At 44.8% G+C, this 23,149-nt stretch overlaps 1 protein-coding gene across 2 annotated transcripts in view; it reads left to right on the forward strand.

Moving 5' to 3' along the window:
* necab2 (N-terminal EF-hand calcium binding protein 2) overlaps nucleotides 1-23,149 on the forward strand; it is an 83,242-nt gene that overhangs the window by 24,371 nt on the left and 35,722 nt on the right. For both annotated transcript variants that reach the window (XM_037451120.2, XM_037451121.2), the window contains exons 3-7: nucleotides 7,965-8,073; nucleotides 9,754-9,779; nucleotides 9,992-10,089; nucleotides 22,054-22,190; nucleotides 22,383-22,492. In XM_037451120.2, coding sequence (XP_037307017.1) covers nucleotides 7,965-8,073; nucleotides 9,754-9,779; nucleotides 9,992-10,089; nucleotides 22,054-22,190; nucleotides 22,383-22,492 — 480 coding nt within the window. The remainder of the gene's footprint in view (nucleotides 1-7,964; nucleotides 8,074-9,753; nucleotides 9,780-9,991; nucleotides 10,090-22,053; nucleotides 22,191-22,382; nucleotides 22,493-23,149) is intronic.

Consider the following 23,149-nt stretch of genomic DNA (forward strand, 5'->3'; position numbering starts at 1 on the left):
ACAAGGCCACTAGTCTGAAGCATTCTCCATGTCGCATCCTGTCCTGTGCATTGGCCAAACCAGTCCTCTGACGTCCCGTTACAATCATTTTATTTTATCCAGAACATTGGCACCATGATGCTAATAGCTCATCTAACACTACAACCACCTCCAAGTCAATGCAGTGTAGCTAAGTTGCATCACGCTGACTAACCATAATTGTTACCACGGCATCAGTCATTTCCTCCTCCGTCTCAATGGCCAATGTGAATGCGGTTCAACTCTTTTTGCTGAAAGGCTCTTTTCCTGTTGGCTCTATAGGCGAACTGTAGGGGGTCCAGGAGGGGGTCGGTGAGGTTCTCCAGGTGGAACAGGACTATCCGTTTCAGATTCTGGAGGATTCTGTCTTTTAAAGAGCCGGTTAACTCACCGTTGGAGGGTAATACAGAGGTGTGAGCCCCTGATGGGTCGGGGGAGGGGGGGTGGTGGAGCTGTGGGGGATGGAGTCAGGACATTGTCTTTCAAATCTGCAGTAGAACTCATTCAGCTTGTTTGCCAGGAGGAGGTTATTCATGGAGTGGGGGGGGGTATGGCTTGTAGTACGTGAGGTGTTTATAGCCTCACCAAACTGAAGCAGAGTCACTTGCTGAGAACTGTTGTTGAAGTTTCTCAGAGTACAGTTGTCTGGCTTTTCTCACCGCCTGAGAAAATCTGTATTGTGACTCTGTGTACAAGTATTTGACCCCACTCATAAATGCCTGATCCTTCTGCAGTCGTAGTTCTCCGAGTTCTGCTGTAAACCAGGGTTTATAACTCACCCTGGTGCATGGTGGTACACGGCTGTCCTCACAGAAGCCGATGTAGGAAGTTACAGCCTCTGTGAACTCATCCAAAATGTCAGTAGCAGTCCTGAAAACATCGCAGTCTGTGCTGTCCAAACATGCCCGAAGATCCTTTAGCGCCTTACTGGTCCACTTCTTAGATTCCCTCACCACAGGTTTGCAGAGCTTTAGTTTCTGCCTGTATGCAGGAATTTGGTGGACCAGCCCTGCTTACTGTGGTGTAGCAGTTATCCAGCGTGAACTCAGGAAGTTCATGGCTGAGATTTCTTTTTGTTAAGGACCATAACCAAGGAGTCCAGGTTGGTCCGCTCCACATGCCGTATCATCCGTAACATCCGCTGTGCCTCCTGCACGTTGCCCGGCGGCGACATGTAAACACCAACCAGGATGAATGAAGCGAACTCACGGGGGAGTAAAAGGGTTTGCAATTGACGGATGGTATTGGAGTAGAAGCAGATTCCTCCGCCCTTCGTCGTGCCGTAGAGCTCCGTGTCGCTGGATCCCCGCCAGCTGGAGCGCAGAGTCCGATGTCGATCCACAAAGCCAGGTCCTTGTGAAGCACCAAACGGAGGACGTAGAAAAGTCTCTCCTCACCAGCAGCGGAAGTTTGTCCAGTTTGTTGCTCAGTGAGCGCACGTTGGAGAGAAAATGCCTGGCAGCGGTGTGCGAGAACCATGCCTGCGGAGTCGCACTACCGGCCTGCTTTCCTCTCCTCCGGCGTCTCACCACGTAAGTAAAGGTGAGCAAATCTTTGACTAAAATGTTCATCTCTGGACAACAGGAAACAGGAAACAAAAAGCACCAAAGCCTTCTGGCAGCCATCGTCGGTGCCATCTTGAAGGAAGCAATCATTTTTTCATATTTGCAAAAATTCCATATGTAAATATAAATCTATTCTCATAGACAAATCAGTAAACAAAGTGGTCAAAGCAAAGACCACTACATTCTTTTTTATTAATTGTGACTCTCATTTTTTCTCAAAGGAAAATCAAGTCCTGAATTGCTCTTAAATCAATTGAACCGGAAAAACAGACTGCACGTACAGGCAGTTGTTATGGGCGACCCCATTTATGTAGACATGCCTTTCTCCCTGATTGGCTGAACAAGGAGGATTTTAGTCGCTTGATTTCCTGGGCCATCGAAAAAATTAAGAACTTTGATGAACAAAACAAGGTCTGAAAATGCCATGCTGTTTATGACTCCTTCTCTGCGCCATTTATTGACAGAAGGAGATGAAGCAGGCTTTTGATCAATCTGCAGGTTATTCAGCACAGATTTCATTATGCTTCTTTTACAACCACAAATCCACCGCCCTGTGAGGTCTGCAGTCGTTTTGTATTCGCTGATTTATAATTTAATCAGACAATCCCCGGCTGACGAGGGCCTGTGAATTAATTGGAGCACTGATTTGCATGAATGTATTACGTTGTACGCAAAGCAACGCAGCCGGCTGCCTAACAATCCGCTGTCTTTAAAGCGGGTAAATGTGACAACGAGCAGCAGAGACAGCCAACAGCTTCTCTACCTGAGCCCTTCAGTACAGAGTACCCTCCGTCCATGCAGGTCTACGTGAATGTGGCAGATTTTCATAATTTGATCGTGGTATTGCATTTTCTTTTCGGAACTTTGTGTTAGCACAGAATAAAGAAGACACTGGGAATGGGAATGGGATTTCACTCAAGGATGCTACGCAGTTTCAGTGACTATTGACTTGACTCTTGTAATGTTGCACACATTACTACATACACACATCCAAATGATACCTCTCCAAAATCTTATCTCCTCCCAATTCTTAGAAATCTGCGGGATATAAGTAATTTGTGGATAAGTATCTTTATTTATACTTTATTGAAAAGTTTCTACCAGCTGCCAGCTCTCTTACCACAAACGGCTAGCTGTAATTGCTAAATGTATTGTAGAGCAGGACAACACAACAAATATATTGACAATTGCCGATTGGTTGGTTGGACTATTTTTAAAATTCCCCCCAACTCCATGTTATAGTTTACCATCACCGTGTAACTGTGGCCTCTGACGTCATTGACTTCTAGCTGGCTACAGAGCAGTTTTATTAATTTCTGTTATTAATTATATTAAAAATACATTTTACAATTAGTCAATAATCATGTTTTGTTCTATATTTGTAAATTAAGATACCTGCGCATAATATATGCTTTTCCTGCCCATCCTCTCTGCTCGTCTCAGCTGGGCTCGGGCCGGGTTCCAAATCGGCGGGTGTAAGAAGCAGTTAGCCAACCACTGATGAAGATAATTATCGACAATTTTAGCGTCCTAAAATACTTAAGATTAGCTACATGCTAACGCCGTATACTCCCACACCATGCACATGACGTTGCCATGTTAAAGTTAACATCACAACCCAGCTGCGAGGGCTGTTTGAATAAATGTTTAACTGCAAAGTAATAATGCCTGTTGGTATGGAAGTAAATCTGTGTCATCGGATTTTGACAGAAAAAGGTGATTGAATTTCTAGCACTGAATATTAATGCATTAAAATGATGTATCTGAATGTTTTTCAAGGTTAAAATACTGCAAAAAATTCAACTGCAAATAATTCAACCGCAAATAATTCAACCGCAAATAATTCAACTGTAAAAAATTCAACTGCAAAAAATTCAACCACAACATCCAGAACCTCAAGAAAGAGCAATCGATTCTAGACACTCGCGGGCTGACGGAGGGGGAGTTTTTCGCGCGTCATTGACTTAGGAAGCTGTGATTGGAAATTGGGACTGGAGCTGTCCCGGCCGGAACAAATGAAAATTGCCCATAATTCGGGATGTCCCGGGAAATACGGGACGGTTGGCAACCCTATCTACAAGTACATTTAGCAGTTACAGCTAGCAGTTTTTGTGGTAAGCTAGCTGGCAGCTGGTGGAAACTTTTCAATAAAGTATAAAAAAGGATACTTATCCACAGATTACTTAAAAAACGTTTGTGGCCATCTCTTCTCTCAAGTGTGTGATTTCCATTGCATTAAAATGATTTCTCTCCGTGGCACATTTTGAACTCTAAAATAATGGCAATTTCAGCCAACACAGCCAATCTGCAGCAGTTAATTCTCAAGGGAACAGGATGCTCTCGCCTTTTGCATTGCCTCCTCTTTTGCCAATTTATGAGGGTCAGCGAGCAGAGCTGTTGTCAGGGTCATTGTTGTTTCATTTATAATGGAGTTGCAGGGGTGAATCCACAACTTAAGGACCGGCGATAATGGGTTGCGGCCATCTATGCTCACCATTAGCTGACTATGATGCCTGGTACTTGTTTCCCAAGGTAGGGCAAGCAAGTAGCAGAACACAAACACATGTGCCTGTAAGAAGCCATCAGTGACAAAAAACAACACATTAAACCATTAGAGTGGGATTATCAAAGCTGTAGCTTTTCGTTGCCAGTCTCTCTGTGTGTGTTTGTGTTTTTGTGTGTCTCTGCATTGATGGTGTGTTACTAGAGAATACCTCAGAGGGGTCTAACCAGGCTAGCTGGCTGCATGGAGTAAATTGGGTCACTGCTGAATTAAACACCAGTGCCTCTGCCTGCTGACTCTGTGCTGCGCCAGGGGGAAGCAGGTTAGAAACAGTTGTGACCGCAGTTATGATTAACAGCAGAGTTGGGCGGACAGGCAGATTGGGGGCCGGTGCTGAGAACAACACAAGAAAAAGCCCCCCCACCCCACACACACAGCGGGCCCTCCGGTTGGGGGAAAGGTTATGCCAAGCGTCCATTTCCTTTACCTGGCATCACAACAGAAAAACAGACACTGGAGTGTCCTCTAACAAGGAGCTAGAAGACAGCGGGGGGATATAAGATGCAGGGTGACGCGCGTGACGCGAGCCAGCATTGACAGCCCAAAAATAAAAAAGTTTGGCTGTCTGTGGTTGTGGAGTTTTTTCAAGTTGCGTGACAGTTTGCTTTTCTCCTTTAGTGGTCCCGAAACTCCAGCCAACCCACAGAGCTCTTTCTCATGTCAGATGCATTAAGAGACATTTTCAGCAGAAAAAAGATGAAAGGAGCGATAGAAAATGGACACATTCTTGTTAATGAAATAATAACAGACAAACATAAGCTGGCCCTCAAATAGAGTAACAGGGAACCAGCAACGCCGATGCCGTCTCAAGAGCAGCTTATTTGAATGCCACCCTTTGTTTTTGTACGGCTGCAGATGTCTTGCCCCTGTTGTGTCCTGGCGCTCTGCAGTGGTGCCTCAGCTCAACCTGCTGCATCCAGTCAGCAACGCTGAAGGACAAACGCACTTTGAGGGAAAGGAATAAATATTTGATATCTAGCTTTGCATCATGTGGTGAGACAGACAGTCAGGTGTTCTAGCAAGCAGAAACAAGCAGGATGGAGTATGACGCCAAGGAGAGCCACTACCCACTGCAGGGCCCCCACCCTACAAAAGGACAGCTTTCCCTGCTTTTGGTTAGTAGGTTGTTTGGATTGACTATGAAGGACTGCCGCAGGCAGCAACTAACTACATTACATTACATGTCATTTAGCCGACGCTTTTATCCAAAGCGACGTACAATAAGTGCATTTCCACATAGAGATACAATCTCAGAAGAACAAGTAACAAGAAATTACAATTTTCATCAAATAAGCAGTTTCAAAACATGTTATAGAAAAGTGCCGTTAAAAGTACAATTTAAGTGCTACCATTTGTTAGTGCTACGATTGGCTAAAGAGGTGTGTCTTGAGTTTTCGACGGAAGATGTAGAGGCTCTCTGCGGTCCTGATGTCATCAGAGAGCTCATTCCACCATCTGGGAGCCAGGACAGCGAAGAGTCGCAATCTCGCCGAGTGCTTTTCTCTCCGTGAGGGAGGAAGAAACAGCTTGGCAGATGCAGATCGGAGTGTGCGGGTTGGGATGTAGGGTTTCACCATGTCCTGGATGTAGACTGGTCCCGATCCATTCACAGCATGGTACGTCAGTACCAATGTTTTGAACTGGATGCGGGCAGCCACTAGTAACCAATGAAGAGAACGGAGAAGTGGTGTAGTGTGGGAGTATTTTGGAAGGTTGAAGACCAGTCGGATTCTGGATGAGCTGCAGTGGTCGAATGGCGGTACCTGGGAGACCTGCTAGGAGAGAGTTACAGTAGTCAAGGTGGGAGATGACAAGAGCCTGAATCAGTACCTGTGCCGCCTTCTGAGTGAGAAGGGGTCGTATTCTCCTGATGTTGTAGAGCGTGTATCTACAGGATTGTGTCGTCGCTGACTAACTAACACCAAAGCAATCCAGACTGACAAGTAGCCTTACAACTAGTGCAGTAGCCATTTGTACTACAAATCCTTAAATCAAAAGTCCACTGCTGGACCTAGTTTGTTTTCTTTCTCGCAGTAAGAAAGCGTATTGTCCAGGCGATCTTTTCTTGTGGTTTCTCATATATTATATATATATATATATATATATATATATATATATATATATATATATATATATATATATATATATATATATAATATATGAGAAACCACAAGAAAAGATCGCCTGGACAATACAACCAAAATCCACCAAAACACATACAATAAACTTTGCTGCTTTCCTATGCAGTGCTCTGTCTCAATGTCTGGTAAAAGATATGTCACCCATAGGGTTGGGTATCGAGAATCGATTGGAATCGGAACTAACTTTGCGATTAACCCGGTATCGTTCAAAAGTTTAAAATTCGATTCCTAGTTTCGATTCTCAGTCCGCCGGCGCCGACCGGAAATAGAAACCGCTGAACACCAACGAAGAAGCGTCCACCGGAAGTGTTGGCGTAACAGCGCGATCGAACATGTATAGCGTGCGTCGGCGTTCCGAAGTGTGGTTCCATTCTCGAAACAAACCGAAAACTCGGCAAATAAAAACTCCCGGTTGTTGTGAATTTGTGACGCATCAGACCAGTGTGCGCGCGGGTGCCGGGTGGTCAGAGCGGAGCTGTCCTATCTGTTAAAATGAGCAGTGAGGCTGGCGCTGCAAAGAAAGAAAAAAAGATTGTGCTAGCCCTCCCCGCGTCGACCGCCAGCAGCCCCCCGTCAGCGAAAGTGTCCCTGATTTGAGGTTGGGAGAGTTGCGCGCCCCCCCTCCGTGTGCCCCGTGTTTGACGCGCTGCCTCCTCCTCTGATTCCAAGGGTTCGTCCATCAGTGGGAGCAAGGTAACGTTTAGCTCCTACAACTAGTATGATGAAATGACCCCTTTGTGTTTTGTATGTAAGTGTTGGAGGAGATCAAATGTGCGAACACAGTACTGTCAAGCAGAGAGTTTGAGGCATCAACTTCTTTCTTATCGTCCTGAAGTCCAAACATTTTACGGCTTTGGAGTCTTTAGGACGCAGAAATCAATACACCAGAGATGGACTTTCTTTTACCACATTGAGGGAGTGAAGCAGCCTGGGAACACGGGCTTGCAGCGCTGCAGACGACATAACAGGAGCATGAATCCAGCATTATTCTGAGAGCTTGTTGGTTATTGATGCTTCTCCCGAAGGCCTTGGAACATTATCTGCATTGTGTGCTAAGCAGAGTGCAGAGACAGACAGACAGCAGGGGTACGGCTAAAGGTTCGCAGCAGACTGCCGCGCATGCCGGATTGATTTCACAGCAGCTTGAGACAGCGGCGAAAGCTGGGATCCCACTGAGCGTTTGTGCATGTGTGTGTGTGTCTCAGAACGTGGTACAGCAAAGCCAACATGTAGTAAATATCAAGATGAAATGAGAACAAAAAAACATCACTACAAACCCAACTCTACTACAGAAAAGATGGATTTCTTTTAAATACAGAAGAGTGATAGATCACAATAGGAACAACCAGGAAAACAAATCTGAGAATCTGAGGTATGCGACTCATTCAATAAAAGGGTAGATGGTATGTGATGCAGATCAATACCCAGCCCACACAAGCTTAGAGAATTCTCATATGTAAAGACTTGAAATAGATTAAATAGCAGGTGAGAAGAAGTATTGCATCATGTGTTCTCACAGGCATGTTGTGAATGGAAAGCTGAGAAGAAAGACAATCAATATTGACTAATCTGACGTTTTTTGGCAAGCAGAGAATGTTGCTTCCTACTGTATTGTTTTTCACAATTATTTGTGTGTGTGTTTGTGTGTGTGTGTGTGCGTGTCTCACTCTCCGGCAGATGATGGGAAGCTTTCTCTGGATGAGTTCCAGGCTTTCTTCTCCGATGGCACCCTGAACGAGGAGGAACTGGAGAAGCTGTTTCACACCATCGACTCTGATAACACCAGGTCAGCACTCCTACGCCACTTCTGTGTGTGTTTGTGTGAGTGCGGTCGCATGGCTGCGTAAAGCCGCACGAAATAAATCGGCGTACTGTACGTGCACCTTTGGTGTTTTAGGTGCTCACTCCACCGTAATTTCGCTTTTGATCACATCTTCCTTTTAATAATAAAAAAAGAGGAGAGACCCGCTGCACACTCTCAGTAGTGTGTGTGTGTGTGTGTGTGTGTGTGTGTGTGTGTGTGTCAAATTTACCTAATTTGTCCTGCAGCTAGTAAATGTCACATTCTGTGCTCAAAGCTCTTTTTGCCAGGGCCAAGGTTCTCTACATTAGCTGACCCTTATGTTAGGAAACTGACATGTTCTGAAAAAAAAAGGCTCCAAGGAGAGAATATATCATCGTTAAGACAAGTGAAAACGGATCTTTCATCTGCTCTTCCTTTCTCTCACCATCTGCTGACGCACCAGTCATCCCGATTCTCCCGTCCTGTCATATGTACAACTGCTCCTCCGGATACTGCAGTTTTGATTGTCTTCCATTACATCGATTTATTGGCCCCTTTTTATAATCAGCCACCAAGCCTGCAATCGGGAGAAGTGTGCTGACACAGTGGGACCTGATAATAAAAAGCGTGACTCTGTTCCCACCTCGGGCAACCCACAGCAACTGGAAATGCAAATGAAACCGAGCAGGACAACAGCTGACGGTTTCATGCATACATTCTTACAGCATGCTTCCAATGGACATTTGTCATTTTTTTTAAATTGGCAAAGCAACTTGCTCGTCATCTAGCAGATGGTTGTGCTCATTCTGCTTTACAGCGGGGCCTCGGCGCTATCATGTGGCAGCAGATAAGGTTATTGATCGGGCAGAGAAAAAGATGAAGTGACAGCGTAAGCGTTTCCTGTTGAAGCGGGAGGCTGATGGATGGATGGATGGAGAGGAGGGCCGGGGCGGGCAGAGACGAAGCGCTGTCCTGCTTCCAGCCTTTAGTCCATCTGTCTCTGTCACTCCCTGGTTTTCTTGCCGTCTGCAGCTCCGTCTCCGTTTGCGGGGACTTCTCCTCTCTCTCTTCTTCGTTTCTACCCTCAACACTTCTCTCTGCCCCCCTTACCTCATGCTGTCTTTATCCCTTTGTGGCTTCAAATCCTCCCTTTACGTCCGTATTCTCATAAAATGTTTCAACCCTTCCACAAGTTTGTTCCATTTTTGACCCCAGGATTGCTTCTTAATGTGTAAATGATGGGCCTTTTATGTGTGAAATTCTCAAAACGATTTGAGGGATCTTCAATCTGACCGGTTACCCAATGAGGACTCGTATCTCAACAAAGGCTCGTTTTCTTTTGTCAGAGTGGTGCCAGAATAACTCTGCGGGTGAAGTTGAGAAATAAAGGTTAAATATAGGTTTTCCAGCAAAGCAGTAGGGGGCTAGGGAAAGGGCAAGGAACCCCCCCACCCCTCACTCCAGGTTGATCTGGCTTTGTGGCAGGGTTTAAAAATTACTGGTTTGCTTACATTGTCAAAATGCAACACCTGGAACCACCATTTGGATAATAAAAATGCATGCAAAAAGCTTTCCCTCTGTTTCTGACCCAGCTCTTCTCTGCCCTTTTCCTCACTTCCTACTTTCCTTCCTTCCCCATCTGTCTTTCTCTCCGTCTGCTGCTCCTCTGCTGGACTGTGATAGTAATGTTGACACGAAGGAACTCTGTGGTAAGTGGACACACACAAACACACACTTCACAGCCGCTGCCCACAATTTCAGACTCATCTATTGTTCGTAGTACTTATCAGTCAAATGCAATTATTGTTTTTGTAAATAATAATTTACACATATCAGGCAAACCAGTGCAAGCCATTTTGGGGACATGAAAAGTCACACACTTGCAAAAATCTTGAATTTGTGCGTCTATGTGTGTGCACAGACTACTTTGCCAAGCACATGGGGGACTATGAGGGAGTCCTGGCCTCGCTGGAAACTCTCAACCTTTCCATCCTCAAAGCCATGGACTTCACCAAAAAGGTAAGAGTGTGTGTGATAGATGGCTGGTGTCAAAATACCATTTTTCACTTACTCAAGCACACCTTCTACAAAGTTCATGTTCTGGGGACAAATCATTATTCCATGTCCAGTTTCGTGGAAGTCTGATGGCAGATGTCTGTCTGACCAAATGTGCTCATAAACCGTCGTCACTGTTTTATGCTTGAGTCACTTTTCCTTTTTATTTTATTAGTTTTTATTCCTCCTAAGATGAACGTTGTGCTTGCGGCTATAACCGGTGATGCGCTAGTGCTCCACCACCGACAAGCCTGCAGAGGATCATCATGTGAATCTGCAGCTCCCCTAATCGCTCTGAAGCTTTCTAGTGACTTTCAGCTCTTTGTTGAGCGGTGGGGCCCCCACTGTTTAATGCATCGGTTCCCTCTCGTACCATTTATCATCACCGTTGTCAGTGACAGAGCTATAAGTCACTCATTATACTTTGCCAGGCGGCCTGCAACTTGCTGGTGAACATAGTGGAGCAGATAGCAGAAGCATGATGCAGCATGTTTTTGGAGACTGTTGATATTTGCTTTTGTCTTTTGTTATAGTTTTCTTAAAATGCCATTTAATCTTACTGAGCAGTACCACGTCTTCTTGCAAACCCTTTTCTGTTATTCTAGTTTTCCACATGTGCTATATACAACAGCTGGTCCACACAGCAACTCTCCCATATCCATGCCCATGCTGCAAGTCTGTTGCTTATGTGTGTGTGTCGCCGTCTGACTGCTGCGTGTGTCTCTATATCTCTATCCAACAGCTTTGTCTTTATCTCTCTTTTAGCTGCTGCTGGCCAAACAGTACACACACACACACACACACACACACACACACACACACACAAACTCATGAGTATATCTCTAATGATCAGCTGTTCAATCTGTCGAGTCTCTTCTGTTATAGTGCGGTTTCTACATCATTGTCTTCTTCTTACACTCATTCGTGATGTCCTTTTCTTGGTAACACACACACACACTGTGCTGCCTTTGGGGCTTTGGTATCATTACATTGTCTGTTGCGTGCAGTGTGGCGCAGGGTGTGGACAAGTGTAGAAAACAGCAACTGATCACAGACACTGCTGACAAGTCAAATATCGATGAAGGTGTTTCACATTTCACCGCTACGAAAGATTTTACTGCAAAGAGAGAGTAGGGGCATGGGGGAGGGGGGCGGAGGGAGAGAGAGAGAGAGAGAGAGAACTAAGCTAAAATGTCTTTGTTTCAAAATTTAAAAAAATGTTTTCACTCACAAAAACAGTTTAGAGCTTTTATTCATTGTAACAACAGCTTTCTATTAGATGCTCACTTTTTGTCTCCATCCTTGCCGTTGTGTCATTGTGATCGATAGGAAAGCCATGTGGTAACTATCACACCGATTTTCAGGAAAAACGATGATGCTGGGCATCTGTGAAATATATGTAGATCAATGTAGTCTCAACCAAGATGGCAAACCCTCTATTGCCCTCACAATGTCAACGGCAGCACACTACAACCTCCATCCTTTCACAGACCACATGCTCTTTCACTATAAAAGCCCTCACTGCTTAGCAGAAGAGAATGTAATTTCCTCAGAGACTTATGCTAAGAGGCAACTCAACACAATAGCTTATATCATGAACAACATGAGTGATTAGCCTTTGGTTTAAATCTAAAATTGCCAAATAGGAACTTTTTCTTTGAGCTTTGACACTAAGCCCAGCTTGTCAACTAACTGTTTTGACAAAGTATTTATGGCACTTTTTTACAAATCAGTTTATTTTATTTTACAAATGCTTATGTGATTTCCCTGATATATAAAATGGACCAAATGGGGTTCATTTGTATACTACCTCCGACTAGCACTGTGGAGCCTGCTCTGCAGTAGTGACTCTGACACCCACCACTGGAGCTGTCAATGTGCTAAGTAGATCTGCTGTAGCTCTGCATGGAGAAACCTAATTTCTTTCCAATGGAGACAGTCTCTCGGTGAGTGAGGATACCACTGCAATCTTATGTAGCACGGCTCTGTGTCAGCCAATCAAATAAAGGCAAGCACACCATGATAAAATGCTTTGTAGTGTGAACACTCTCATTTATAATGGTCACCTCCTGAAAGATATAGAATGCTCAAAACAAGTTTCAGAATCATTTCCTGATAAGCCTTTAAACCAGGTAGTGTCAAACCCACATTCTGCCCACTTTGATCTCAAGTGTCTTTCTGTCTTACACTAGCAAAGTCATCCGGCAGGCCAAGCGGGACCTACCTACTGCTTATCTTTATCTTTTTCCTCCTGCACTCTTCTTTCGGACGGCTGGTCTCGTTATTGGACCCCGAGCCTTATATAATGCAGCCCTCCCCCTTCCTGTCTCTTATCATCTCCCCCATCCTGCCCCATTCAAATAAGGGAATTAAACCCATATTCTGTACAACAAGATATAGAAAGATAATCAGAATTCCCACAGGTGTGAGGAGGCGTAGTGGGCTGAGCCAAAAGACAGAGCGTGATATTAGCTTGAGCAGAAGGCTGGAGCCGGAGCTGTGGCCTTTCAGAGCCCAGTGAGAATTGATTAGCTCCCCTTTCATTTAAATGGATACACAGAGAGGAAGACTGATTGGGATAGGTGGGCAGACTTTGTACTGTGCTCTTGACTAACGTACTGCAAAAAAGTGTGTGTGTCTGAGTGGGTGAGGGGTTGCTCTTTAAAGCTTGGCTGGTACCCAGGAGCAAGGATGAAATGGGTCTCCACATAATTACCATTCAATTTATACGCCAGCAGTACTGGCTCTGTCAGGGTTCGGAAGCCTGCCCACAACCTTTTCAGGATTTATATACAATTAGAGACTCTACTGGATTGTAACATATTATCTAATGCAATACCTGTACAATCTATTGGCTACAACCAAAAAACAGAGCGATGCTGATACTCCCTCTCTGAGCTCCCAGAGGGGCAACCAACAAACTAATAATTCAAGTGAATCAGACATTTTCCATTCACTTCATGCAGTATTCATTATTTTGACTCTAAAAGATCAGTTAGTGCACGTTGTCGTCGACTGCCCATCTTAAGAGGCTCATTAGATTCACTAAGCCAGCTGTTCATGAAGTAATTAAATCACCTCTGACCTCGCATCAGATTAGCAAAAGCATTAATTGTAATCATCCTGTCAATAATTAGAGTAAGCCATGAGATATTACAAACGCATAATTACCTTTGGATTTAAGGATTGCTGCAGCAATGGAAACACAGTACAATCTGCTTTGTGTCTGTTACTTCTGCTATTGCCTTTCGATTCCCTTTTTACAGTCCTAAAACCGTTGACGAAAAACCCTCTCATTCTTTACCGTCAATAGGGTTTACAATCTGAAAAGAAAAACAATTACTACTTTGTAATTGTAGTAAATAAAATATGTAATCAATAACGGTGACTATGGATGTACTACATTGTGAGCCATCAAACGGCCCTGGTAAAAAGTCACTTCTCTAGCTCCAACGAGTCTGAAAGATTCCTGAGGACATTGAGTCTTTGGCCGTGATTCACGGAAAAGTGTTAAAGTGCTGCTAAGTTGTGTTCTTTAGTTTCTTTAGTTAGATTCAGGAGTCTGGATTCAGCACCACGCGTCTATGGACAGCGTTGAATGGTAAACAGAGCCCTCCAAATCAGTGAACACAAATGAAACTAATCAAAGATAATTCTCGGGCGGTACTGATTAGTTTGACTCTACAAAGCTTCATTCATAACCTTGACAATCAACCTTCAGCTTTTTGTGGGAACATGTTTTTGTTTTTTGTTTTTTTGCACAGACGCACTTTTTAGAATAAGATTTCAGTGATGACTGCTTAGGAATGTTAGATTTGCGTCGTCCAAACATTTCCAATAACTCTATTTTTTTTCCTTCTTCAGAAAGTTATTCATTCTTTGTAATTAACAAAAGAAGGATATTCGCTGCAGAAAACCACTCACTTCTGCACGGCCAAATCCGGCAGTGATGTACCTGGTGAAGGCGTAAACAATGAACCTGCCTGTACTTAATAAAAGGCTCAATATAGACCTGCCGGCCCTTGCTCTGCCCTAGACGTGTCGTGGTTCATGTGTTTTAATGTGCTTGCAATTTAATTGTACTGAATTATATGAAAAGGAACCACAAAGCGTAAACTCCACTATATAGAAAACCAAGATGTTTGTGAGACCGACATTTATTGCAAAATGCGAGGCGTCATCTTTTTTACGATGTGAGATATAGTGAAATTGTACGTTTGAGTACTTTAAAATTGAATGGCAATAAGTATAAGTTAACTTTTATGTTGGACAGAAACAAATACAAAGATAATTTGAAAGAAAGTTTGTTGCCTTGCCCTGAACTCCTTTACTTCCTCAATGGAAACAACGTTAAAACCGTAGCTCTCTCTGTTGCATCCCACTTCAGCTCATTTCAGCAGACATTCCCTCAAGAGTCTTCCTGGTTACGACGATGACAGGAGGCAAGAGGTTTTGGGGACAGTTGCCTTGGAGACGGTTGAGTTGATGTCGGTCTACCTTGAACCAGCTTGTTAAGACGTCGCTCAGCTCTCTATCAACTGTTTGCAAGCAGGTGCCGCAGCTCCGCAATATACTGCAAGTTCTTTTGGCATCAAGGCCTGATTTTGTGAACCAGATCAAAGATGACGGCCATCAACAGTTACGCGTCACAAGGAAAAGTTTAAGAGACAACTTCAGTGAACCAAACACCTTGACGGTTTCTTAGGCTTTTTTGAGAAATTCCCCCTGAATGTCACGATTGATACGTAATGCATGGTGTGCATGTGCATGAGCTTTTATGGCACTATTGGAATCAGAAGGGTTTCCAGAAAACAATTTTAATTGGCTCTCCAGCAGGTGGAGAGAATTAATGTCCGCTCCCAGGAGGAGAGTGTGTATGTGTGTGTGTGTGTGTGTGTGTGTGTGTGTGTGTGTGTGTGTGTGTGTGTGTGTGTGTGTATAAATTGTTGGGGATGAGAATTGAAGCAAGTGACAGAAAGAGAAGACGGAGGATTCATTAAATCTCTTGTCCTGTCTTCTGTGTATGAATGCGACATGTAATGAGCCGCTCTCATTCGCACTTCTGCGGGCCTTCGCCGAGCGAGCCGACACACACTCGCTGACAATTGTACAAGCGCACACACACTAACACACAGTCTCGCACTCTTGTTAATCTTGTCTTTTTTCCTGAAATCTTTTCAGGAAATTGTTTCGCGCCGGTGACTGACCCTCCATGAGCTCTTTAGCTGCTTCCCATCCAACTCCTCCCCCCATTCTCCCATCTCGGCTCTCCTTTCTCTCATCATCTCTGCTTTCATCTCCGCTCTATTGTCTACACAAGCCTCAAGCCTCCTCACCTTCTCTTCATGAAGATTAAGAGGAAGCGGATGACAGGGGAGGGAAGGTGATTTTGGTTTCCGTAACACAAAAAGCTGTGGACAAAGATTGATGGGCTAGATTGGAGAAAAGAAGAAAGGGAAGGAAGAGGGAGAGGAAGGGAAGGGAGGTTTGGGTTGGAGAGAAAAATAATAGAAGGGGAAACAGAAATCACAGAATGAGTAAAGCAGCCGACGTTAAGCATTAGGAGAGGCGATATGTTAGGGCAGAGTGGAGGCACGGGAAAGAGGTCAGGGAGGTTGATAACACAGCTCCACATTTGTCTCAGGTTCATTAAATACTTTCATTTCCATCAGTTAAACTGTTGTGAAACCAGCCTGTTTAGTGCTTTGACCTCAATACCCTTCTCAGGATTGCATACAAGGGTGCGTTGTACTTACACAATTCCTCCCTGTTTAGCTGCAAGACAATGCGTTCAAAGCGCAGTTTGACTTTGTGAGCTTCCAATCCAGCATGTATGCAACTGACTGTCTGACTGCTTCCTCGGCGTCTCCTACAACTGTTAATGTTGTGGACATTTATAATTTGCGCGCAAGTGTGTATTTGGCGGTGTGAAAAGAAAAAGAACTGGCAGTGTGTGTTGTGTTGTCAACTGTGTTGACTGAGGAGGTAACACCCAAAGCATGAATAATGCAGAGGACTGTAGGAGAGAGGGAGAGCTCACTGTTTCTCTTCAACTCCCAGCCCCACCATCCTCCTTGCCTCTCTTGCCATTTGCTGTGTCTCTTCAGGCCAATAAGGCTGGCATGATATCTGAAGAGAGTGTATGTTTGTGAATACGGTTAATGGGCTCACTTTCTGTTGCCAAACAAACTGGGGCCCTCTGCCAGCTTCTAACCAGTTCCACCACTCAAATCTCCAATCAACCTGGAAGTGTCGCATTCGCCTGTTTCGTGCTGTTTTCAATCCAGACCTCAAACACGAATATCCCATATGATGGCAAGCTACCGCTGCTATTCCTGTCACGGTTTCAGCCGTACTTGGCTCACTTAAGCCTGGTTTTTGCAGCATGGTGCTGCTCTGTTCGACTCTGTGGAGGCGAGATTCTCAGCAGCTTGTTACATGACTTTTGCTGTCGCTAGCAAGCTTAGGCAAAAAACATTTTTTTCATCAAATAGGATAAAAACGCTGCTCAGAATATATTGTTGAAGTCAATTGTACCAACGAATTACTGCAATTGTAAGCTTGACACACCAAACGCCATCTTTGGAAATGACTTATGTTGATGGAGTTTAAACTTCCCTCAACCCAAAAAACAGGACACAGCTGCTAACGTCAGCTTCCGATAGCATCCAGCGACTTATAATTCAATCCGATCTTGCTCCGAACTGCAGCGGTCATTGGACATCTTCAGAACGAGTATGCAGCAGAGCATGTGCAGTCAAGATAAATAATACATACACAAACCGCCGAGTGGTCGGTGGTACATTACATGTAATTTAGCTGACACTTTTATCCAAAGCGACTTACATTGCATTATTACCCATGCGTTACATTTTTTTGCCTGGGAGCAATTAGGGGTTAGGTGTCTTGCTCAGGGACACTTCAACATGGCACATGGGGCAGGCGGGATTCAAACCACCAACCTTGCAGCTCCCAGCGCATCACACTACTCCTTGTGCCACTATTGCCACAATAGGTTGGTAGGTTCCTCTGTCAGAGCGGCAGGTCCGGTGTCGGTGGGAGGTTGCAGTGGAACCTTCCACCGACCGCTTTTCGCACTCTGCACTACTGAAACCGTCAGTGTGTACATGTGGCTGAACTCTATATCATTAGTGAGTGTTGGAGCTGGGATGGCTTCATCTTAAGAGGATGCAACTGTAAAAGGTTAGGGAATACAAGAATACGAGAATAATATCCAAAGGAAACCAGATGAGTCTTGTGTGGGTGTTTATCGGGGTGTGTGTGTGTGTGTGTCTGTGCATCCTTACACAGACTTGCTATGAGACTATAAGAGTGTGTGGTTACAGACGGATACCCAGGCAGGGGGGGAAGAGAGAAAATCCATTAAACAGCAATATCTCTTTCTGTGTGAGAGGTCTGCCGCTCAGATATCTTTTCCTGCATACTGCTAAAATGGCGTTGCTTGGAGACATATTGGGGTTGCTAGGATACCATTTTAATTGGTTGTCTGAAGCTGAAGCAGGGTTGTGGGGGTTTTCAGAGGTAGCGGGCCAGCCAGGGAGCTGCACATCAAACCTCAGTTATCCCAGCAGATAGAGTCCTGCTGGAGTGAAACAAGGCCAGCTCTGAAGAGACCTGCAAAATTAAAGCCGATACTTTGCAAGGTGAGATAAACAAGGAAACACCACTGTTTAAAACAAACACAGCTTCTTACAGACCACAATTGCTGCATCACTAAAATACTTTGAATCGGTTGCCATGGTGAATAAAAGATCAAACCAATGGAACTCAATAAAAAAACTCAAAGAATACGCAGCTCAGGAAACCACCAGAGAGAACAGCTTACAAGGCTGAAATGTGGCCGTTGTTCTGCTTGATGCTGACTGAAGACCAGTTGAAAGAAAGTGCATAAGCAGAAGACTGCTCACAGGCTGCAAACTACATGAGGCGCATTCTTCTTCTTCTCCTCCTCCTCACTTCCATGTCAGGACACGTTGACTATTGGTCTGACTATGATATCAGATATCTGCAGCTTCTCATTTGAATAGGTCAAGACTTCCTAAAACATGTCTAACGGTCCGTTTAAAAAGCTTGGACCAGAGAATGGAGTTAAGGGACAATATCTAGGAAAGATTATACATTATATATATATATATTTAGATGCAGATATCTCTTCTGAGATGAAAAATTCTTGTCATGCGATGCAATTTTTTACTCCCCACACTTCACCTGCATGTGATCAAAGCCTGCATGAATGCGATTGGTCTTTAGGACTCACACTATAAACAGACAAACTATCTTCCGCAAGTCAAGTTTACTTCCTGTTTTATTTTGTAGTTTCACGCCTCTTGTGTCCATGGGTTAACTTCACTTCCTGCCTTGTCCTGTCATCCCCTGTGATTGTCTGCAGTGTCCATGATCGTTTCTGCCTGTGTTGTCTTGTGCCCCTTGTTGCGTCAATGTATTTTCGGTATGAATATTTGTTCCTGGTCCCTGTCTGCATTTTGTCCCCCTTGGCATTTTGGATTTTGAAGTTGACTATTTTTGTTCGCACTCTGCGTTTGAGTCCTGCCTCTGCTGATGCCGTTCCTGCATACTTGCCAACCGTGAGACCTCAGAATTCGGGAGATATTCAAAAGGAACCGGGGGGTGCTAGCGGTTGACTTCAAGGTGTAACCCTTTATTATTGTTAGGTATGAAACGGTGCGCCCAGTGACGGATGGTGTAGCAATATTGTTGTCCGGGTGGAAATCGGGAGAAATTTGGGTGAAAAGTCGGCCCGGGAGATTTTCGGGAGGGGCTTTGAAATTCGGGAGTCTCCCGGAAAAATCGGGAGGTTTGGCATGTCTACTTTATCTCCATAGGAGACACTCAAGATGGAACAATTTCCCCTTAACTGGAAAAACCTCTAATCACTGATTACCACCTACAACTCCCTGTAATCAGCCACCACTATCGTAAGACAGGAAACCGTGTGTCCGTGTGGGTTGCAGGGGAACACTTTACTGTACACTTTTGCAGATCAAAAGGTGGAGGATAATGAGGGCAATTGTTGTTCATCTTTGGAAAAGCACGACATCCGAAACAAATGCCACCAATCCGCACACACACTCACAGGCTTAGTAGCCGTGCTGCATGCATGTCAACCACTCCTACCGGAACTAATAGCTCATGTATCATCATCTCATCACCTCCATTCTGTTTTGTCTGTTTGCACTGTTTAAAAACAAAGGCTATGGTGAAACTCTTGTGAACTATACAGATGGACAACATTCAACCTTGTACTGGATGTGCTAAAAGTTCCAGAGAGCCATCTCCTCAATCTTCACACATAAACCATTAACCATCAACACACACACACACACGTACACACACACGTACACACACACGTTCCTCCTTCCTCGAACTCTTCAAACAATCTGTCAGTAAGGCACACTGTAGCTAATCACCAGACTGTGTTCAGGGAGCCAGCAGAGAAAGAGAGACGGTGCTTCCCCTCCCAGGTCACTGATCTGTGTGAATTATAGATCAGAGCTTTTTCTATAGCAGGTTTTGTAGCCGGGCCCATGGGGCACGCCGGGCAGAGCGAGAGAGTTATGGGCACATACAGGAAGGACGGAGAGGAAGAACGACAACTGTGGAGCACATTTCCACAAAAGAATCATTTCAACTCAACGTGATTTTTTTTTTTTGTAGAAGGCTAAAATACCCAAACTGCACTTTTTAGTCTGTGTAATGCGGCGTGACTGCGTCGTCCCCAACTGCCCGACAAACCACTTCAGTACAGCATCAGTTGATAAAGTGTCGGGTGATACTTTATTACTGGATTTTGTGGCCTCGTATGATGGACGATCCTTCTGTAGACATTGAAAATATTTAAAGTATTTTTTCTTTGTTTTTCTTTGTTTTCCTTTCCTAAATGTCGTTGATTGGATTTTGACAAGCATAATACTGGCCTCATGTGTTGCGTGGTGTGGAACTATGTTACGGCCCCAAACTGGACAACAGCACTTCTTTTTCAAGTGTGTATTCATCTGCCTTATTTACCTTTTAGTCAGTCATGCACCAATATGTTTAAAAGGCTCCCTTCTACCATTGTGTTTTAATGAAGAAGTTTGAGGGACCAACCAAATTTTAAATTGCACAGGGAGGGCAAGCTAATCTAGTTTAGATTGCACACAAATACATTTGTTGTTTGTGTATTTCTTCAATGCACATCTCAGAATTACACCAGTGGCATAATTCTCATTTGATATTAAAATCAAATCAAAGTAATCTAATCTGAGCCAAGGAGCATAAGCAGTCACACATTAATCAGTTGGCCAGCAATCATGCACACACAGGCAGGCACAATCACATACATGTACTGTATTCTCCCGTTTAAATCAGCAGGGTTTCACAGAGATCTGAGTACCGCAGTGTGGCGCTAAACCGCACTTTAAATATATATTGCCACTCACACATTGCGGTGACACCAGCTCTGATGAGCCTCTTCTATAAAAGGTTGCTTGTTTGTTTGGGGGTTTGAGGGCTTGCGTGCTGGCATTCACGTGTTCCCGCATGTAGAAGGTGACGTTGGAAGTTGATTGGTGCCCGTGTGATGCTGCGTCTCGTAGGAGCGTTTCTCCTTGATCGGTGCTGCCGAGAACGGCTGAGCGCACAGGAACCTTAATTGTCACAGCACTGTCACCTTCCGCTGTAAAGCTGACATGGATGACTGACTCGGCTCTCTGGAGTGCATTTGGTCAATCATGGACTGGGCCTGATAGTCAGGTCTCTCTGTGTCTCTGGGGATGCACTTGTGTGAGCAACACGTGACACTTGAAGGTTCAGTTTGTCGTTGCAATCGCCAGTTGTGGAGCAATAAAGTAGACCTTCAAAGATCATTTAAAAACTCTTGTTACACCTCCACTCTTTCCATTCTCAAACAGCACACAAATCACAATGACAAAGTTGGCAGATTTACCACTGGAAATACCCCACAAACGTGTGTCTATGAGGGGGGAAACCAGAGAATGCTTTTCTGATGACGGTGCAGTGTGTACATCCTTTTAAGCTCTAACTGCCAAATGAGAGCCGTGATAGTAAGCGGCCTCGTGCACTAACATGTACTGGGGGGCTCTGGGAATGCAACCCGGACAGAGGGAGAGTGGACCTTACTCCACCAAGTCTTTATATAGCAAATGGTTGTTGAAAAATGAATACTTTGTCTATCTCATAGAGTGCCTTTAAAGGCAGTGGGGCCATTCCGCCATATCATTTTGCCCGTGTTTCTCATTTTGGAAAGGCAGCCACTCCTATCTGACAAAGCTTGTATTTTTGACCAGGAGAAATGCGAAGCTCTACAGGCCTGCTGTGCGAATTTTTGCGGTTGCTAAGCTGCGATGGGAAAGCCCGTGATCAGGGGAAGGTGTTCAGCAACCAGTCAAATCCCTGAATAATTAAAAAGGTGGCGGCGATAAGGTCATAAGAGTAAAAGCGAAAAGCTCCGGTCTTATTTTGAATCTGCCGGCTCCTCTGACAGCTCAACGTGTTCACACTCTCTTGGTGGAATGTCCTCTCATTTTCCTTTTTTCATGCCACTCTTTGAGAAAGTGCTCAGGTTGACAAATTTCAAATAGATTTCCTCTCATGTTTTCAATGCAGCAGTTGTGCCAAGTTTAAACGGGTCCATTGCAGTGATTGATCACCTATGGGTCAATACGCTTTGAGCTGAATGCTGGATTCACTTGGTCTTTGCCAGTCAGTGTGCAGCAGTGATTGAGGCCGACAACTAAAGAGTTCATTGATTTCTAGTTTGTAATCTGTTCTTATTATGCTGTTGCTTCCGATATGAGAGGGTGAGATGATTTAGGCCTGACAACACAGAATTATTTACTTCTTGTTTTTTCAAACAATTAAAGCGATTTTCCTTTCTTTTTGTCAAAGGTTTACGAGAAAGGAAGCAACGTGGAGCAGTTTGTGACCCGTTTCCTTCTGAAGGAGTCATCCAATCAGATCCAGTCTCTCCTGAGCTCCGTGGAGAGTGCCGTGGACGCTATTGACGAGCAGCACACCCAATCACGGTGAGCCAATGAGGGTTAACGGTGTGAAAAGATATGTGTGTGTATGTCATTATGTGTGAAACCAGGCAGTGTTTCAAGAACCAGTCTTATGAGACTAACATTTTTCTCTCGCGCACGTCATTCTTCCCCCACACAGGGTTTCTCATCATCTAATTCTCTATTTTTCTATTTCTTCATTTCTCTCCCTGTCAGTCTACCTGCCAAGGTGAGTCCACGGATGTCCGAGAGGCGCAACGAGAACGCCGTTCCCGACTATCCCCCCAACAACAGAGTTAGCGCCGGAACCATCAACACTGCCTCAGGTGACAAACACACAAGAGACACACACACACACACACTGCAGCGGCGCTTCTTACTCCGTGGTTTGGGGGCCACCCGTCGTGCGCTTGTCCTGTACAATACTCACAATCTCTCGTGCCGGGGACATCACTCACACCCACACACACCCACGTGTACATACTCATCCCTACATCATTTACTCTCCAACAGCCACGTGCACAGGTTTGATGCAGGTGTCCTACGGCGGACAAATCGGTGCAGATAAGGGGGCTTGGGGGGGAGGCAGAGAGCGGGTGTCGGTAAATGGAGTGAAGGCTGAGAAAGATTAACGGAGAAGGTCAAACCTTTAAGGATGTGCATGAGTCCAGTCAGCACTTAACACTCACATTTTCTGCAATGTAATGCTGATTTTTAATGGAGTGTGTGTGTGTGTGTGTGGGGGGGGGGGGTGTGTAACAGTAACTAAAAGAGACCCAAATTGGTTTAGGCTGGCTGGTGTGAAGGACCCTCATTACTCTTGCTCTTTATATTTTTTCCTCTTTTGCTGGTAGTCATCCTCTCGCTCCCTCGCTCTCCATCCCTGCCCCCCTGCCCCCCCCCCCCCCCCCCTCTCGCTTTCAAGCTGCCACAGACGTCCTCGCTCCACCAGCTGGTGGTTCACTCTGTAGCGCACGCTCGCC

This window comes from Pungitius pungitius, chromosome 6 (assembly GCF_949316345.1).
Source record: "Pungitius pungitius chromosome 6, fPunPun2.1, whole genome shotgun sequence".
Classification (NCBI taxonomy): domain Eukaryota; kingdom Metazoa; phylum Chordata; class Actinopteri; order Perciformes; family Gasterosteidae; genus Pungitius; species Pungitius pungitius.